The 18,336-nt window shown below is 38.0% G+C and overlaps 1 protein-coding gene across 7 annotated transcripts in view; it reads right to left on the bottom strand.

Moving 5' to 3' along the window:
- The window catches only part of LAMA2 (laminin subunit alpha 2), a 777,226-nt gene that overhangs the window by 128,205 nt on the left and 630,685 nt on the right, over nt 1-18,336 (bottom strand). For all 7 annotated transcript variants that reach the window (XM_036766214.1, XM_036766215.1, XM_036766213.1 and 4 more), the window contains 4 exons: nt 16,449-16,659; nt 5,765-5,881; nt 4,903-5,066; nt 3,592-3,730 (listed from right to left, as the gene is read on the bottom strand). In XM_036766214.1, coding sequence (XP_036622109.1) covers nt 3,592-3,730; nt 4,903-5,066; nt 5,765-5,881; nt 16,449-16,659 — 631 coding nt within the window. The remainder of the gene's footprint in view (nt 1-3,591; nt 3,731-4,902; nt 5,067-5,764; nt 5,882-16,448; nt 16,660-18,336) is intronic.

An 18,336-nucleotide genomic window follows, 5' to 3' on the forward strand; every position in this document is an offset into this window, starting at 1 on the left:
CTCATTTTAGAATTTAAATAGCTAAATAAGAAATGTATAAAGAAACTTAGGGGGATGAAGTACTAGGCTGGGCGTGAGATTCAGACTGGCATAAAAGGCTTAAAACATCATAGGGATGGGGAACCTACAGCCTCGAGGCCACAGAATTGTGAAGCTTGGATTCAGTCAAAGGGCCATGCTTGAGGATCTAGAGGGCCACATGTGGCCTTGAGACTGCAGGTTCCCTACCCCTGCCTGGACTTAGGAAGATGTTTATACTGATGCATGTTGCAGTTGTCCAGTCACCTGAAGATCAATGAAAGTGTCAAAAGTCGGGGCCGCTAGGTGGCTCAGTGAGTAGAGAACCAGTCCTGGAATCAGGAGGACCTGAGTTCAAATCTGGCCTCAGACACTTGAGATACTCACTAACTGTGTGACCTTGGGCAAGTCACTTAACCCCAATTGCCCTGCCTACCCCCTCCAAAAAAAAGTCAAAGTCAGAGATTTTGCTCATTTAAGCAAATGATTAATTGTTAGATTGATGGCCACAGAATTAACTTTAGAAAAAGAAACACATTTATCCTGAAAGAACGTTTGAACAGTGGGAAGTTACTGCAGAGACATCACTATATGACACAACACAGTGGTTATTTTAAACCTTTTCATATCTTTCCTCAAACTTCCCATGGAACCTGAGCTGAGGACCCTGTTTCATATTTGATGGGGGAAAAAAAACAGAGGCTGCTCATTAAGAGCTTCCTCTTTTTCCCTGCTCCTCATCTTACATCACTCTGAGGGATCTTCCTTTACTACTTCCCCTTCATCCTTGTCTCAAACAAAGAGGTGGTCCTTATCTTTGCCAAGACCAATCTACATGCACCATAGGTGCCCTCTCCTCCTATTTTCTTTGGAAGCTTAAGCCTGCTCTCTCTCTAATCTTCAATATCCTATCTACTGGCTGACTTTCTCTCTAATTTTCAATATTCTATCTGCTGGCTGATTTCCTGCTGCTTACAAACACACCTATATCTCTCTCATCCTTAAAGATCCCTCACTTGATTTGTTTATTCCTACTAACTACCATTATAATAAAACAGTCTTCCCCTTAAATTTTGTTTAACTTGAGAAACTTATTGTTGGTCAGTTGTTTCAGTCACATCCAACTCTCTGCGACCCAGTTTGGGGTTTTCTTGGCAAAGATACTAGTTTGCCATTTCCTTTTCCAGCTTATTTTACAGATGATGAAACTGAGGCAAATAGTGACTTGCCCAGTGTTACACAGCTAGTAAGTGACCGAGGCCAGATTTGAACTTGGGTCTGCACTCTATCCTCTGTGCCCACCTACAATGAGTACCTCATGTCATCTCCTGTCATTTGTTTTTAAACCCTCAGTAATGTGGCTTCTAACATCATCTTTCCACTTTCCATCTGCTAATTTTGATTATTGATATATCCCCTTACCTTTTCAATTGTACATGTCTTCAGTCCATCCTCCACAGGGCTAACAGTCCTTTTCCTTAAGTGCCAATCTGACCATGTCAATAAGCTCCACGGCCTCCTAATTACTTCAGCAGCAAATATAACTTCCCTCACACTTGAAGCTCTTCATCATCTGTCCCCAACCTATCTCTACAACCTTATCACTCTACTATCTATCTGCAGTTCCGCTTGGTCTCAGTGCCACTGAACAAAAGGTCACCATGCCACATATCTCCTGGTGTCATCCCCTCCCCCATCAGCTTCCTTTTGTGTATTGTCTTCTCCCTTAGATTGTTAGGTCCCCGAGGAAAGGGACTGTTTTAAATATGCAGCCCTAGTCTCCTCCTGATCTCTAATCTAATCTCTACTCTGTTTTCCCCTAAGCTGCCAAAGTGATCTTTTTAGAGCATAGGTCTAACCATGTCACTCCATTACTCAGTCAACTATAGCGGTCCCCTATTAACTTAAAGAATCAAACAGAAATTCTTGTTTAACTCTTAAATTTCTTTGTAACCTGAATCCTTTCTATCTTTCTAGACTTCTTACACTTTACACCCCTTCATATATTTTAAGATCCAACTACAGTGGTAACGTTGTTGTTGTTGTTGAAGCTAGGTATGAAAAGTCCTTAATAAGTTCGGAAAGAATTAAAGCCATTGGATGAAATAAAAAGATGTTACATAGGAAGTATATTGGGAAATGGTTTGAAACTCATCATTCAAGTCACAAACTAGAACAGCCAGAGAAAGATTCAGAATGAGGTGGGGGGAGAGACAAGAGAGCCTCCATGTCCTCCTTACTTCTTTAACCGGAGGAAGACCCTGTGAACTTAGAAAGTTTGGAAGATTTGGAACTTATTGGTAGAGTCCCTGAAACAACAGTGACTCATAGCACCATCTATATATGAGGAGCCCAAGACAAACTAGATAGAAATAGGAAAGACTACATTGAGACCCTATAAGGAACACAACAGAAAGCTGCACCATATATGATAAAAACTTCATCAGATTTCCACAAAGGGAGAAATGGTCTTCCAATAAGCAGAAGCCATTAATTATACATTTGTTACATATATTCTTTAAGCCTAAGCCCACTTACCAATGTCCTCTATACATACTTATTGGAGTGTATATCCCTAGTTCAGGGGGTTGTTTGATACCAACTGTTGCTACTATACCATTTTAGCAAATATCTATTTATAGGAGCTAATCATGTCTCTCTGGCTAATTGATATCAATTGATAATCAATGGGGAAGCACACCAGTGGGGGTTCATGGACTATTATATGAGGACTTTTTCCTTGCCCTCTAACTAACTCCTTAAGGTTATAGCTAAGCTCTGATTAGTACAAAAAACAAATCCCATGAAATGGTAGCATACATTCAAATTTTCATGATTTTAAGTTATCATTATGTAAAATATGGTAATTGGCTTCAGTGAAATGGAAATATGCAGTGCAAATTTGAATAATATATCTACTTCAGGGGATTCATTATTCACACTAGTTGAGGCCTGGCTTTATTCTTAAGGGGAAAAATAGTAGCTGAGCTCTAGGGATCCAGATTGCCAGTATGAATAGGGTTTTGGGAGAGTAGCCTCAGAGTTTGTGTTACAGAAGCACTAACGGAATAAGTGTATAGCTTCTCAGGATGACTTCTTTGAAATGATAAAATTCATTTGGATGTATAATGTCTGGTATGATGGCTTAAAAAACTTTCTTCCTCCTAGTGTTATACTTCCTATGATATTGATTTTATAGAGACTGCCAGAGAGACTGTTGTTTCCCAAGAGACCTTCCTCACCATCCGCATAAGTTATCAATGATGTCATGGACACAGTGATCTTCATCTCTAACTTTCTCTTCTTTGCCCCAACAGCACATCCAGGGAAGCATATAAGAGGTTAAAAGTCGTAACAATAGAGGGCCATCTAGGGCCTAACTTTGTCCTGAGGGTAGAAAAGAGTAGTTTGGACAACCTGCACAGTACTCAATGCTTACCTGTCCTTCCATGTAAAAACCAGAGGACTGAGGAAATACAGCTTCAGTTTGTTATCCTAGACAAGCAATTCAGTTAATTCTTTTAAAAGCATAGTTCATTTAAACTTTTTTTGCATAGATGCTGATTTTCTTACCAGTTGTGTGGCTTCGTTCGCATGACCTTTGGCTTCCTTGGCAACCCTTTCAGCTTCATCAATGTAGTCTTTGATGTTGCTGTAAGCTTTGAAGGCTGCAGTAGCATTGAAGGAGATGTTTTTAGCTTCTTCGAGGATTCTATATGAACGGCCCCAGGAGGCAATCAAAAAGAAAATAGTTACTGAGTAGAATGTTTATCATAGAGCTTTTAATTGGTCATTGCCAATAAGCATTAATTACTGAAATTCCAAATCATGGGGAGAGGTACATATTTAAGTTAAATCCACTATCATAATTTCACAGCTATAACACATCATCTTACATACACCATCTTTGAATTCCTTTAAAAATACTTCATAATAGCATCATCTTATTAAACAACCTCCTGAACATATATGGGTTCAGAATATGTTGTATGTAACACAACCTGGATTAGATTTTAGGTTGTATATGAAGTAAACTGATTTTAATGTAGAAAGAATTCATGTGTTAAAATGTTTTCCTTATATTACAAGACGAGTGAAACAATTAGAAGCTGGATGGAGTTCTAGCGATGACACCAGAAAGACCTGTGTTCAAGCCCCATCTCTGACCTCTGTGATGCTGGGTCAATCAATCAGTCTCCCAGGGCTCCAGGAGACTTCCTAAGATTACAAATTTCAGAGAAGCTACCAGTCTGCATTGATAGAAGAGGCTTCTCTATCAGGGAGTTTCCTATACCAATGAAATCACTAGCTGTCCCTATTGATAACGTAGGAGAAATAAGAATCTGCTTGTATTCTCCAAATAGTAGATACCTCAAAAATTGTTGTTATTCTTTCGAAAGAGATATCATAGGACTGGATACTACTTCTTTCCACTGTGAAGATCCCCAAGTTATTCTTTATCATTCAGTGTCTGTCAATATGGTCACATTTCAAAAGACATACTTAAAAAATATACTACAATACAACTGCAAAAAGAAAACTGACTTGAGTAAGGATATGTGATTTTTATTATTTTAAATGGTAATCAGACAGCTACTGTGCTTTCTATGCTGAGAAAAAAGATTTTTTTTCTAAATTTAGCCAAAGGCTATGTACACCCCCTACCCAAACCAAATTTACATCCACTTTCAACTGAAACTTTTGATGCTGCTCCATACGGCTTTGTCCAGACCTGACTAATTAGGCACCACAGCAAGGATATGTGGCTTGTATGCTCATAATTATAGCAATCAAACTTTGAAAGCAACTTTCTACTATTTCCATCAGGCAAGGCATCTGAGAACAATAAATGCACCTAGAAATCCCCAGCAATGGCTAACATACCCATCTAGCACCGCAGATGATCCATTCAGCTGAGCTGCATGGTCTTCAGCCTGCAACACCTTCTCTGGAAGTCTTCTCCCTTTAATTTCCTGGGACAGATCATCTATTTTATCCTTGAGTTCTTCAGATGTTGTTGGCAACTCTTTCTGAATGTCTTTAACAAACTTATGAAGATGAGAGGAGAAGAAAAACTTTAAGCAACTGAGTCCAAACCTAGTCTCTCATTTACTAATTTTTCTATGAGATATAAAATTACCTTTAGTTAAATGTCAATTGAACTAATGGAGTAAAAAGGCAACAGAGTGTTAAAGCATTAGTTTCATGAAAAATGTTAAGAAATGAATGAAGCAAATTTCCGTAAAAAATTTAACTCTCAACAGGATAGTGTTATTTATTTGTAAAGGATACATGTATGGAAATTTTAGACTGCATATTCACACACATACCATCGTATGTGTGTGTACTGCATAACACTTAGCTAGATGAGACTTTGCTTATATTTCTCCTTCTCAATGCTATGTATAACACAAGATATAGGTTATAAACATCATATTTTAAGTAAGATATATGCTTTGCCTGTGTGGAAGAGAGGATCTAGGCTGCATGTGTGTGTGCATGTACATGTGTGTGCATGTCCAGTAGGGTAGCAATGCCATGTCTTATAAGTGAAGACCATAAATATTGTATCATTGGATTAATATAAAACATGACTGGAAGGAAAAAAATAGACACTGTGTTTCTTTGAGCTATCATCAGGACAATGTGTGTATAAGTACAGAGTATAGCTTTCTATTGATACGCACTAGAACTTGTATCAGATCTACGTGTTGGAAAATCTGTTTGGGTGTTATAGAATACTCACATCTATCACAGAGTTGATTTCATCAGCAAGATGGTTGGCTTCATCAAGTATGTCATTGCCCTCTTTTAATGTATTCTCAGCTTCTTGTTTGCCACTTTCAACAGCTTGTCTCTTTTTCTATGATAAAATCAGAAGGAAATATCAGAATGTCAAATGCTTGGAGTAAAGGTGGCATCAAAGAGTGTATCATGGAAGAATGTTTCTTCTTTTTTCCCCCTGAGATGTCTGAACAAAGTTTTCTCTATGAGAGTTAGAAAAGTGCACATGCCCGATGTGGCTAGTATTCATCCATTGGTGTGTCACCTTGGCAATTCTCCCTCCTCACCATGAGATAATCAGTATTAGGAGAATCTCAGAGTGGGTAGGTACCTCAGAGGTCATCTAGCCAGGCTAATTAATACTGAATTATAATCCTTTCTGCAGTGTACCCTCTGAGTGGTCATCCAGCTTCCACTTGTATCACCTTGGTAATGAAGAACTCGAGCACTGATTCAAATTGTCTAAGTGATCAAAAATTCTGTATTACTTGTTAAGGATTTAGACTTGTTTTAAGGAAAGCCAAATTGTAGCATGGTATAGTAGAAAGAGTTATTGAGTTGAAATGAGGAGAGTTGGATTTCCAAAGTGACTCAGTTACCCGTTGGAACTGGGCCATGGGCATTTTGTCACTCCGGACCTGTTTTCTAATCAGTAAAAAGGAGTAAATTCAATCAGATGATCTTGAAAGTTCATTCCACTTTTAATTATCTCTATTTTGCTACTCAATTCTTTTTTTTGGAGGGTGGAAGGCAGGGCAATTGGAGTTAAGTGACTTGCCCAAGGTCACACAGCTAGTAAGTGTGTGTCAAGTGTCTGAGGCTGGATTTGAACTCAGGTCCTCCTGACTCCAGGGCCAGTGCTTTACTCACGGCACCACCTAGCTGCCCCTACTTCTCAATTCTTTAAAAAATATATAAGTACTAACCATGTTTTATAGTGAATTATATGGGTACTATACGGTGTGAATGACTTACTAAATCCATTTCAAAATGTGAGTAGAAATCCTGTGTACTAAGCTTGCTGTGTCTCATCAGAGAAACTGTTTAGCAATTGTGTCTTGCAGTGGAGACTGTGTTGACGTATATTTGTGGGGGATGTTGTAGAGTAGATAATTGCCAAGATACACATTGAACCAGATGCCCTATGAAGCTTCTTCCACCTCTGCAATTTTATGGTGCTAACATGATACTTTCATTCTATCTGGTGCATAATTTTGTCTGTTTTTTTTCTTGTTTTATAACCCATTCAAGTTTTCCCTTTCATTTTTCTATTTGTGAATTTAACTCTAATCAACATTATTTTGAGCCCCTGCCATCCAAATCTGAGTACAAGGCATCCTCAAAGTTTTAAGCTTTAAAATTAGTAGCCTTTATAATCACAAAATAAAAATTTATTATTTATAATAACGGTAACAAAGTTAATAGCTTAAAACTGCTTTAAGACTTTTGGGATCTCTTGTATTACATGATCATTGTCTTGTCAGTAATGGCCTGCCCTTATAGAATGTAAGCTCCTTGAGGGTAGGTATATTTCCTTTTTGTCTTTATAACCCCAGTTCCTAGCATATGGTTGATACTCATTAAATGTACTTTGATTAAATGATTGCTGATTGAATAATAGGGAATATTCTATTGTGTTCTCTATACTCCACTGATTCTGTGATCTCATAGGTGTGGGTAATCCTGACAGGGATACAGATTGTATTCCATCCATGTCTACTCATCCTTTGTGACTCTTGTCTATTCTGCACCCCTCCACACACATAAATTTGACAGAGGGGACACACCTGCCAAGTACTTTCCTCATATTCTCTTTACATGACTTGGATAACAATATAGCACACAGGCTGTCCATTGCTTTTCTTGAACTTGGACTTTGCAATGGACCTCCTTCATGACAATGGTAAGTAATGTTGGTGAGCATGTCTCCCTGTCTCTCTTGATATTAATAATCAGTGAGTCACTGAACAAAGTTCACTTTAGGTATTCTTCAAATGGGGGTTTTGAATCTAAAAAGTAAGCAGTCCAAGGAAGGTACTCTGAGTCATATATACAACTTTGCGCAGGGATAGCTACCCAAGGAATCAATTCAGGGATAACAGGAAATTGCTTCCTTTCCCACTAGCTCAGCTGTTTGTTGGGGGAATGGGAGAGGAACAGTGGTGGGTAGGAGTCATTAGTAAGCCATAGGATTGCTGGGGGAAGAGACCAGTGGTGTTATAGTACATAGTACATGCATGGTGCTACTATAATGGATGTAATAGATAGCTCACGTCCTGCATATACACTGTTATACCAGAATTTCTTACATCAACTTTGAGACTGAAGGCACTCAGATAAGGTCTCTGTAGCAGCCTGGGTATGGTTCCCCTCTGAATTTTTCAGGGAAATCTCATCAGACATATATAGAATGCATTTCTAGAACCTATAAGGACATCCCTTCTGCCATCTCTAACCACTGTCTTTTTTTTAAGGTTATTCCTAGAGGCCTTTGATTCAATTCTATCAATTGATTTGAATGGAATTTAAAAAAATTGAATCAGGATTTAGACCTAGAAGTATTCTAAGGGATCAATCCCATAATTTTATAGATGAATGAACTGGGGCCCTAAAAGGGTTAAATGATTACTCCCATGGTTAGCTCACATAGTTAGTATGTGGTAGAGCCAGGATTTGAACCTGTACTATGGCTGTAAATATAGTGCTTTCCTTGCACGCCACACCGTATGAACTATGTGCAAAACACTGTGCTAGCCAGTCAACCTCTGTCCACAGTGTATCCTCTCCCCTCCCACCTCCATTCCCTAACAATGCAGGGTCTGTGGGAACTGTCATGCATGATGATCCATATGTAACTGAAGTGTGCTGGAGTCAGGTATAATGGAGCTGATTGTTAAATTTTCAGTGTGAGCACTTATACCTCAAAAACTGCTACAAGTCAGGACTTGATTTATTGTATGTTGATTGTCTAGTCTTAAGAAAAATGTTAGTAATACAGATTAAAATTAAAAAATGGGTGTGCATACGTTTCCTTCTTTTTTCTCCTTTCCCAGCCTGGTTGTTAAACATTTAGCAGCACACTCCTGTATTGCTCTGTAAACATTGCTTAGAGCTCAGCAGGAGTGCAATAGAAGGTGCAGGGAATAAAGTCATCTCTAGACTGGGGGCCTGGTGACTGCAGGCTAATAATAATAATAATAATGATAATGATAATAATAACTGGTATTTATATGGTGCTTTAAGGCTTGCAAAGTGCTCTATATCCATTACCTCATTTGAGTCTCACAACACCTCTGTATGTTGCCTTTCCAAGATTGTGCCTAAGGGAACTAATTCTCAGATTTTCCAGTCTCTTCTCTCACCTTGTGTTGAAAATACTTTCCACTTACCATATTCATATGCTGGGTAGTACTTGGGAGTTTAACAATTAATTTTTCTAAATATAGTTAGTTGTATTAGTGTGAATCATAGTAATTTAGAACATTATAAAAATTTAAGAGTGAGGATTATAACCATCTGGGTGTTAGACACAATGTCACAGACATTATGGTCTCTTAACACAATAATGAGCCAGGCTTCAACAGCAGTTCTAAATGAGTCACCTCTGGGATCTGCATTAACTTTTATAATAGGTTACTTTTTATTACTTGAAAGCAGAAAAAAAAATGAACCAACTGGATGGTACCCTAGCGACTAAATGAATTAGTGTAGATTCTAAAGGTGCCTAAATCACAGCTTAGGCACTGGCAGAATCTATCTTGAAATATAGGAGCAAGAAGGATTTGGGAATCTATGAATGTGCTTGATTCATCTCACTTCTCTACTCAAAAAGATTCAGCAGCTCCCCGCCCCGGGGAATAAACTATAAACTTCTTATGCTGCCCAAGGACCTCAAAAATCTGTCACCAATTTATCTTTCTAGCCACATTTCATTCTATTCTCCTTTATATATTCTACGTTCCAGGCAAACTGAACTAGTCACCATTTTGTCCGCTCTCGTATCTGTGCCTTTGCTTACACCCTCCCCTGCACCTGGAATGGACTTCCTTTTCATTTCGGTCTGCTAAAACTGCTCTCATCTTCCTTTAAGGCTCAACTCAGGTTGCACCTCCTTCAAAAGGGGCCTCCCTCGATCCTTTCACTGTACCTGGGTGAGAATGAGCCTTATCTCCACAAATTTCTCATAGAACTTTGCTGAGATCTCCCATCGGTACTTACACAATACTTGCTTGCATCAGTAGGGGAAACATGGTGTGTAAAGATGGAAGGGACTTCTATCAAGAATACTGGACTCAAAGACTCAGTAAGAAGACCTGAGTTTGAGTATTAGCTTTACTAATTAGCAGTTAAAGGTGATTCCTATCTATCCCACTTTTTTTTTGGAGGGGGGAAGGCAGGGCAATAGGGGTTAAGTGACTTGCCCAAGGTCACATAGCTAGTAAATGTGTCAAGTGTCTGAGGCCGGATTTGAACTCAGGTTCTCCTGACTCCAGGGCCAGTGCTCTACTCACTGCACCACCTAGCTGCCTCATTTCTATCACTTCTGCCACAAGTAGTATGTTTACTGAAAAATCTTCTGAATATGATTTCTGAACCTCTGTTTATGATCTTTGAAAACATAATGGAGACCTTTCATCTTAAGTTGGAGAGTTAAGATGGTTAAGTGCTGCTTTAATTTGAAAACAAAAGTCAGAATTGAGTCTGTAAACTATAGGTTGATTGGTTTGACTTCTATTCCTAACAAAATTCTATTCCTAACAAAATTAAAGTAATAACTTAAATATTTCAAAGAGGAAGTGATGATCATTAGAAGACAGCATGATTTTTATCAAGAAGAATCCTATGTTCTTTTTGGCCAGAGTGAAATCCAAACATTTGGCATTCTTGGATTTCAGCAATGCATTTGACAAAGTCTCTAATGCTATCTCATGTGGAGAAAATGGCAAGATGTACGCTAGATGGAAGTCAGCAGAAATGGAACTAACTGGATAGTGTGAAAAATACTCTATCATTTATCATTTATTGATATTGTTTGAACCTACCTTTATGTACCTAGAAAATGTCTAATCCTAAAGCTTACTTAGATGTCTAGACCTAGAATTAGGAAGACCTGAGTTCAAATCCTCTTTCAGACACTTAAGTGTGATCCTGAGCAAATGACTTAACTTCTAAATGTCTGAAAAATGGGCCTACAATGGCACCTACCTCCCTGAGGTTGTTGTAAGGATCAAATGAGATAATATTTGTAAAGTGCTTTGCAAAAAAGGCTCTGCAAACCTTAAAGCATTATAATAAACATCAGCTGTTCTTATTTTCATTACATTGACTATCACTAATCATCTTTGCCCTAGAATGCAGAATTAATTATAATAATTACAATATTGATGACAATGATAACAGTGATAGTTGTAGCTAACATATTCATAGTTCTTAGTATATGCCAAACACTGTGCTTTACAATTATCATCTCATTTGATTCTCACAACACTCCTTCAAGGTTATTATTAGCATTTTGTAGTGGAGAAAATTGAAGGCAAACAGAGGGTTAAGTGACTTGCTTATGCTGAATTTGAACTCAGCCCTTTCTAAATCCTTGACTTCAGGCTCAGAGTTCTATTCATTGCTGCTATCCTCACTGACTAATAAGGCACATAATGTGGATGTATAATTTAAAAAAAAAAGGCATATGAAGGCCATCATTTAAACTTGGATGCTGAGTAAGTGGCCTGGAAGAACTTCACAGAAAGTGTCATGTTGACATTGCCATGGGCTCTTAGGTGATGTCTGAATGTGAGGGCTTCTGGGTTTAGAAGCACTAACCAGGCAGACTTGTTGGAAGGATTACTTGCTGGTCCAGTGTAACTCTTCTTAAACTATTTCCTAAATCACTATACTTCCTACACATGTAACTTCAATTTTTTAAACTGATACATTAAAATAGAAAGTGGAACCCTTGGGTAATTTAGTCATACCATGGATGCACGACAGAACTGGATAAATCGTGCTACCCCATATCTTAATATGACTGAGGACCAAATCTGGCTTTACAAGATGCCTCTCTTTCTTTTCTTGTAAACACTGCTAAGCATGACAGCCAACGCCCCAAACTGATAAGGGCTGCACATTCCAGGGAGTGAAAGCATCTGTCCTCCATTTCTCACAGACCTGAGGAGAAAGACTTTTCACAATGATAAACCTTTAAAGGAATACTTCAAAAGTCAAATCTTTTTTTCCTCCTCCTTTTCTGCTGATCCAGCGGAAAATTGGGAAAAACAAATAGGCTAAAGTTCAAGGTTGGGGTTGAAAGTGAAATTGTATGCTATAAAAGATTTAGGATTCATTATCAGATTAGTTGGAACCAGGTTTATCTCTAAGGGAAAGGTTGTCTCACAGAACTACTTATAAACCTGTGTATCCAAGGGGTTTTTCAGTGTAGGTTGTGAGTTCACCCTTATGTGAACTCTAATGGCTATGTCGGTTATCAGGGATTGGAGTGGAGAAATTGACTCGATATTGCAGACTCAAGGGAGATGAAAGATGTTTTATATGAGGAGAGAAGTATCTACATTTTTTTCTCTGTATACCTATCTTAAAAAATCAGTGATGAAAGGTGAGGTAATAGAACTCTCATATGAGAAAAAAAAATTAATTGAGATACCAATCTTCAATCACTTTTGAGTTTCATTTTTCAGTTGTGATATGCTCTTGAAAGATAATGGTATCTTAAGCTCTGACATCTGTTGCAGAATATGAGGTGGCAAAAATTCTAGAAATTGATAGGAAATTTCCCAAGTCAACATATACTTCAATATTCATTGACTTCAGTAGAGATCTGTACTTATGAATTATTTTACTTGGGAAAAGGTTGGGAAGGTAGCTGGGGGATTACCCAAGATTATAGGGTGGGCAGTTAGACCACAGAGTATATCAATTGATGGGAGATGAGATGGCTTAACCCCCAGAGAGCTCAGCATTTAGGAGTTGGAGAGCCCTAGAAGAGGGGCATTATAATGACAAGGCATCATCATAATGATAGGGGATAGTGCTGGGTGAGAAATAAGGTTCAAGCAATGTGGTATAGGCTGGTATGAGGCTCAGAGTTGGAGGGAAGGGAGTGTACCCTTTGGATGTCAGTACCCTGGGGGAAAGCCCTAGTCACTTCATTCTTGTTATAGGTCTGTTTCAAATGAGGGTGAGCAAAGGGGAGGATAGCAGAAGATATATTAGGAAACAAGTTTGGGAGTAAGAAATAAGAGAGGTCAAAGGCTTCTAGACTAGATTCACACCAATATAGCATAATCACTTTCTTCTAGGAAAGGGTTAGGATGGGGTGCTGGGCACAGAGACTAATAACATGGTGAAAATGAAAATGATTAGATTTTAACAAACAGGAAAAAGATAACTTCCTTTTATAATTTCTGAATCATCTATCTGTATATAGTCACTATTGACTTGTTAAAATTAATATCAATAAAATTATAAGAAATAATAAAATATTTGCAGAAAATATGGGGAGGAACGGGGGCAATTCAATCTGAACTATTTAAATAATTTTTGGAAAATCAAAAAATTGAAATGGATAAAAGAACAGGCAGTAATACAGACTATCAGCATTTCCCCAGGAAGTTTAACTGATATAAATCAATTGCCACAACAGAGAGACCAAAAGATATTAGAAACTGCCTCAGCCAGCTAATATTATCTTGTTGCCAAGGGGAAAATTATAATAGCCAGGAGCTACACAAATTTACAACATAAGCTTGTTAATAAAATCTTACAAAGGGGGAAGATGAAAGATTGTAGCATTACTTTTGAAAAAAAAGCAAGCATTAGTAGGTGGGGGAAAAGGTTCATAAAAAGCTTGATAAAAGACCTAATTAGGCTCAATCATCCCAAAAGAATTTAAGATTGATACCAGGAGGACAAAAAAATAAATGGGAAAAGAGATCTATAATGATTTTTATGACAAATCCTTTTCACCATCAGAATGTAGCCACCACATTTGGACTCTAATATCACAAGTGTCTGATGTGCTACATGAGGAAACAGAAATGCTATTGAAGAAAACAAATAGGTTTGTGCTGGAGGTAACAGGATTTTCTAGACCTTGGGACACTGATTTTTAAGATGTCTGAAGGAAGAAATGATGACCCAAACGGGAAAAAACAGACACCATTACTGAAACAGGCACTAGGAACTATTATATGCCTTCTTTTTTCATCTCTATAATTTTTTTGATGAGAATAAACTACATGCACAGTGAGGGCATTGATGAAGGTATAAGAGAAAAGGAAGCATTTTTAAAATGATATTCTCTTCAGACTATCATCCAATTGATTGAAAAGTATAGAGAGAACAGGATCCCATGGTGCTTATGGTTTGTTGACTATGAAAAAGCTTTTGATTTGACAAAATGCCCCTTTACAGACTCTCCTCCAACAAGATACATACGTCTAAATCACAAAAAATTTCTTGATTTAACAACAGAGATAACTCTATTTAATGATATCTGGTTATTAATATTAAATGGGATATAAAATAGAGAGTTATATGCTTGCAAAAAGTGTTTGCCACTGTTATGGAGAATGTTCAGCTCTTGTCTTTACATGACAATGGGTCGATTGTCAGCTCTGAGGAGGATTGATTGTAGAGGGAAGAGACTTGAAAGCATGGAGACCAGTTAGGATCCTATCACAAAGTCTAGGCAAGAAGTAATGAGTACCTGAACTGGAATGGTTATGGTGTCAGAAGAGAAGGGAATATGGATATTGAGGAGATGTAATCAATGAGACTTGGCAACTGGTTGGATATGGGGTTTGAATGATAGTGAAGAGCTGTGGATTGCTCTTATGCTGTGAACCTAGACAATAGGGAAGTTAGGAGGAAGGGAAAGTTTAGATTGAAAGATAATGAGTTCTTTTTTAAGTGTGTTGAATTTGGAAATGTGGGAGAGAGGATGAAGGACAGTTCTGTAAAACTACATAAATATAATAGTCAAATATGTAGAAGCTGATGAGATGACCAATGGAGATAGAGTAGAGTGAAGAGAAAAGGGCCCAGGGCAAAGCCCATACCTGAAGAGTAAGAAATAGAAAATGATCTAGCAAAGGACAATGAGGATAGTTCAAACAGGTGGGAAGGGAACCAGGGCAAGGCAGGGTCATGAAAACCCAGAGATGAAAGGGTATCCAGAAGGAGGGGGATAAACAATTTCGGAGAGGTCAAGAAGTGTAAGGACTCAAAAAGGACATAGGATTTAGCAGTGAAAATTTGATCATTGGTGAGCTTAGGTACAGCATATGAGCTGAGTGGTGAAGACAAAACCAGTTATGTCTATCTCTATTGAAAAAAACAAAGTGGAAGAATAATGCCTATTTTCCAGACTTTTACAACTAGAAATTAGACGGACAGTCCGTATAGTAGAATATGTATTAGTACATATATATCAGACATACATAGCACATGGGTAATGAGGTAGAACCAGATTTGACTTTCTTTGGGAAAAGCAAATTTTCATCCTTTTGACATCAGTATTCTTCTGGAGTTGCTATATTGCTGAGATCCATGGAATACCATACTTTTTTCTTTAAATTCTTTTGAATAATATTTTGTCCTAATTACATGTAAAAACAATGTTAACATTCATTTTTTAAAATTTTGAGTGCCACTTTCTTTCCCTGTCTCCCTCCCTCCCCAATCCCCTCCCTGAGAAATGAAGTAATTTATTACAGAATACCATACTTCCTAAAAAATTAAAATTGTGGATCCCCCAAAAGGTAATGGAGTGATGAATAGTAGATACGTAGCCACATATCATTTCTGAATATCTGTTTAAGAGAAACAGCCTATAAAGGATACCACCAGAGAGATATATTACTAGGAGAAGAAGTGGATCATTTGTGAAGTATGAGAAATGAATAACGAGATTACCCAGGTACTCCATTGATACATATACATTGCCATGAGATCTAGAGGAAAACATAAGCTGCATTGTAGAGTATTTACTAGTTCAGAGACTTGTCTAAGGGCATTTAGTGGCTACTTACTGACCAAATTAGGACTATTCCAGGCCTCCTAATAACCAGTCAAATTTTGTTTCAAATATACCACATTAAATTTGGACATTTTAAGATAGTTTTAGTTTGACTGTGAGACAAAAGCTGGCAACATGAACGAAAAAAAAACTCATTTAAAAAGAACATTATTTATCCTCTCTTCCCACTAAAAGAGTACTTGTGCACCTTAAGCAAAACGAGAAAATTGCTAACCTCCCTCCCTACTTCCAATATGTATTATTCTGTCATAAAGGCTTTGAATTTTATTGCATGTTAACACAAATTAAACATTTGTCTGCCAAAGTTAGTGGCAATTCTTGGCATTCAATACACATGCATTTTTAAAAAGCAATTTTAAATGTCTCTTGTTACTTATCCCTTAAATCTTTTCCTCCCCATGTTGTGTTTTTTGCCTACTCCTAGTCTTTGCTCTGCCCCAAGCACCGTTTTTGGACTTTGTATGCCTGAGATTTTTGATTGATGAAAAATATTAGCTAGTTCTATAGCCTCAGCCCTTGAATTCCATCTCTGGTTTTCCTTCCATCCTCAGTTGCCCCAGGTTTTGGTGTAGTACCCCTTCTTGGGACTTACCTCCAGATCAGTCATGTTTTTTTGGTTTGTTTCAGATAAGCGATCAGCCTCTCTGATTTTATCGGTGGCTTCTCTCAACAGGTCCTGGGCATCATCTACTTTGCTTTTGTAATCAGTCAGTTTGTCCCTGAGCTCTTTTTCCAACTCTTCATTTTTCCCCCGGGATTCTCCAAACAACTTCTTTACTTTCCTCAGAAGGGCTTCAGCAGCTCTGAAATCACACCAACCCCAAGAGCAGGTCATGAGCCCACTTCACTACTGTAAGTGTTTTTGTTGCATCAAATCATGTGCAAAAAAATACCAAAGTTAAAAGAAAGAAAGAAACAGGAAAAAAAGCAAAGCAAGTACGGGAAGAGGTAGTAAGCAGATTCCTTGTTACTGAAGCAATTAGAAAATTGGTACTTGAAAAATCACAATCCATTTTTATGAGAATTAAAAATAGAAGTCTTCAGTCCTTATCAGTGGTGTATAATGATTTTGGAAGTGAGATGCTTTTTCACAGTCATTCTAAGAATCAGGCTGATGAAGTGAGTTTTATGAATCACTTCACTTGTCAAAAAACATCACCTCATTCACCATAATGAGACACTTGGAACACTTCACCATTAGTCTGAATGAAGGGGACTGAATATTGATATGCCTGATTTGAAGCTGTCTCCGAACAGAAGTATGATAAGCTACTTCTTCGGCTAGTTGGGTATTATTACTGTAACTCATTCCCTACTCTTTTCCCGTCTCTTCTGATTTTTTTGTACCTAACCCTATCATGGTTACTTACTTTCTGTCTCTGTGGCTGAGCAGACATACATCTTGCCCCAGAAAATGATATAAATTTGAAAAGTTGGAGCTTGTCATAAGAAAAGTTGTATGCAGCAAATACATTATTTGTCTAGCAACAACTACACACGGCAGCACCAGTGTGGCAGAGTGGATAATATGGAGACCTGGGTTCTCTGCAAGTCTCTTGGCCTCTATGAACCTTAGGTGATTCTCTAAGACCTGTCTCCTAAGTCTCTTACACTGATGAATCAGAGAATTTGGAGCACTATAACCTGGGTTTAAGACTTACTTAATAAGTGTATGGCCTGGGAAAGGCATTTTGCTTCAGTAGGACTCAGTCTTTAGGGTGTCTACTGGCTTCTAAATTTATGATGATTTGATCCTTCACATATTCTTGTAATGACAACTACAAAAGCTCTCTCACAATTCATCTATTTCTAATGTTTATATTACCCTGTGGCTATACATATATACACACGTGAATCCAGCTAAATGAGGCTACTCTCTGACCCGCCAAGAATGTCTTGTGATCTTCCACATCTTTTTAGGCATTTAGGTGGCACAGTGGCTAGAGCACTCATCCTGGAGGCAGGGAGAGTTGAGTTTAAATCTAGCCTCAGCCACTTACTAGCTGTGTGACCCTAGTCAAATCATTTAAACCGTTGTCTGCCTCAGTTTCTCCAGCTGCAAAATGGGAATGATAACAGCACTCTCATCCCAGGGTTGTTGTGAGGATCAAGTGAATTGCTTAGCACAATGCCTGGCTCCTAGTAGGTGCTTAATACATGCTCATTCCTTTCCCTTCCTTGGTCCATGTTATGGTTTCATCTGACATGTCCTCTTTTTCCTTTTACCTATTGGATTCTTATCCATCTTTTAAAGTCCAACGTGAGTGCTGCCTTGTCCATGATCCTTCCCCACCTTGATTGCTAATGACCCTCCCCCTTGAATTTCACAGAGCTTTATTTTACTTCTGTCTAATTCACCTATCATATACTATCGATATTGTAGTTGTTTGCCTTGTGTCAGTCCTCTAACAGAATATAAGCTCCATGAGGGCAGTGACTATGTCTCATTTAAGCATTATATCTCCCCAGAAATTAACACC

This window comes from Trichosurus vulpecula, chromosome 7, assembly GCF_011100635.1.
Source record: "Trichosurus vulpecula isolate mTriVul1 chromosome 7, mTriVul1.pri, whole genome shotgun sequence".
NCBI classification, from domain to species: Eukaryota; Metazoa; Chordata; class Mammalia; order Diprotodontia; family Phalangeridae; genus Trichosurus; species Trichosurus vulpecula.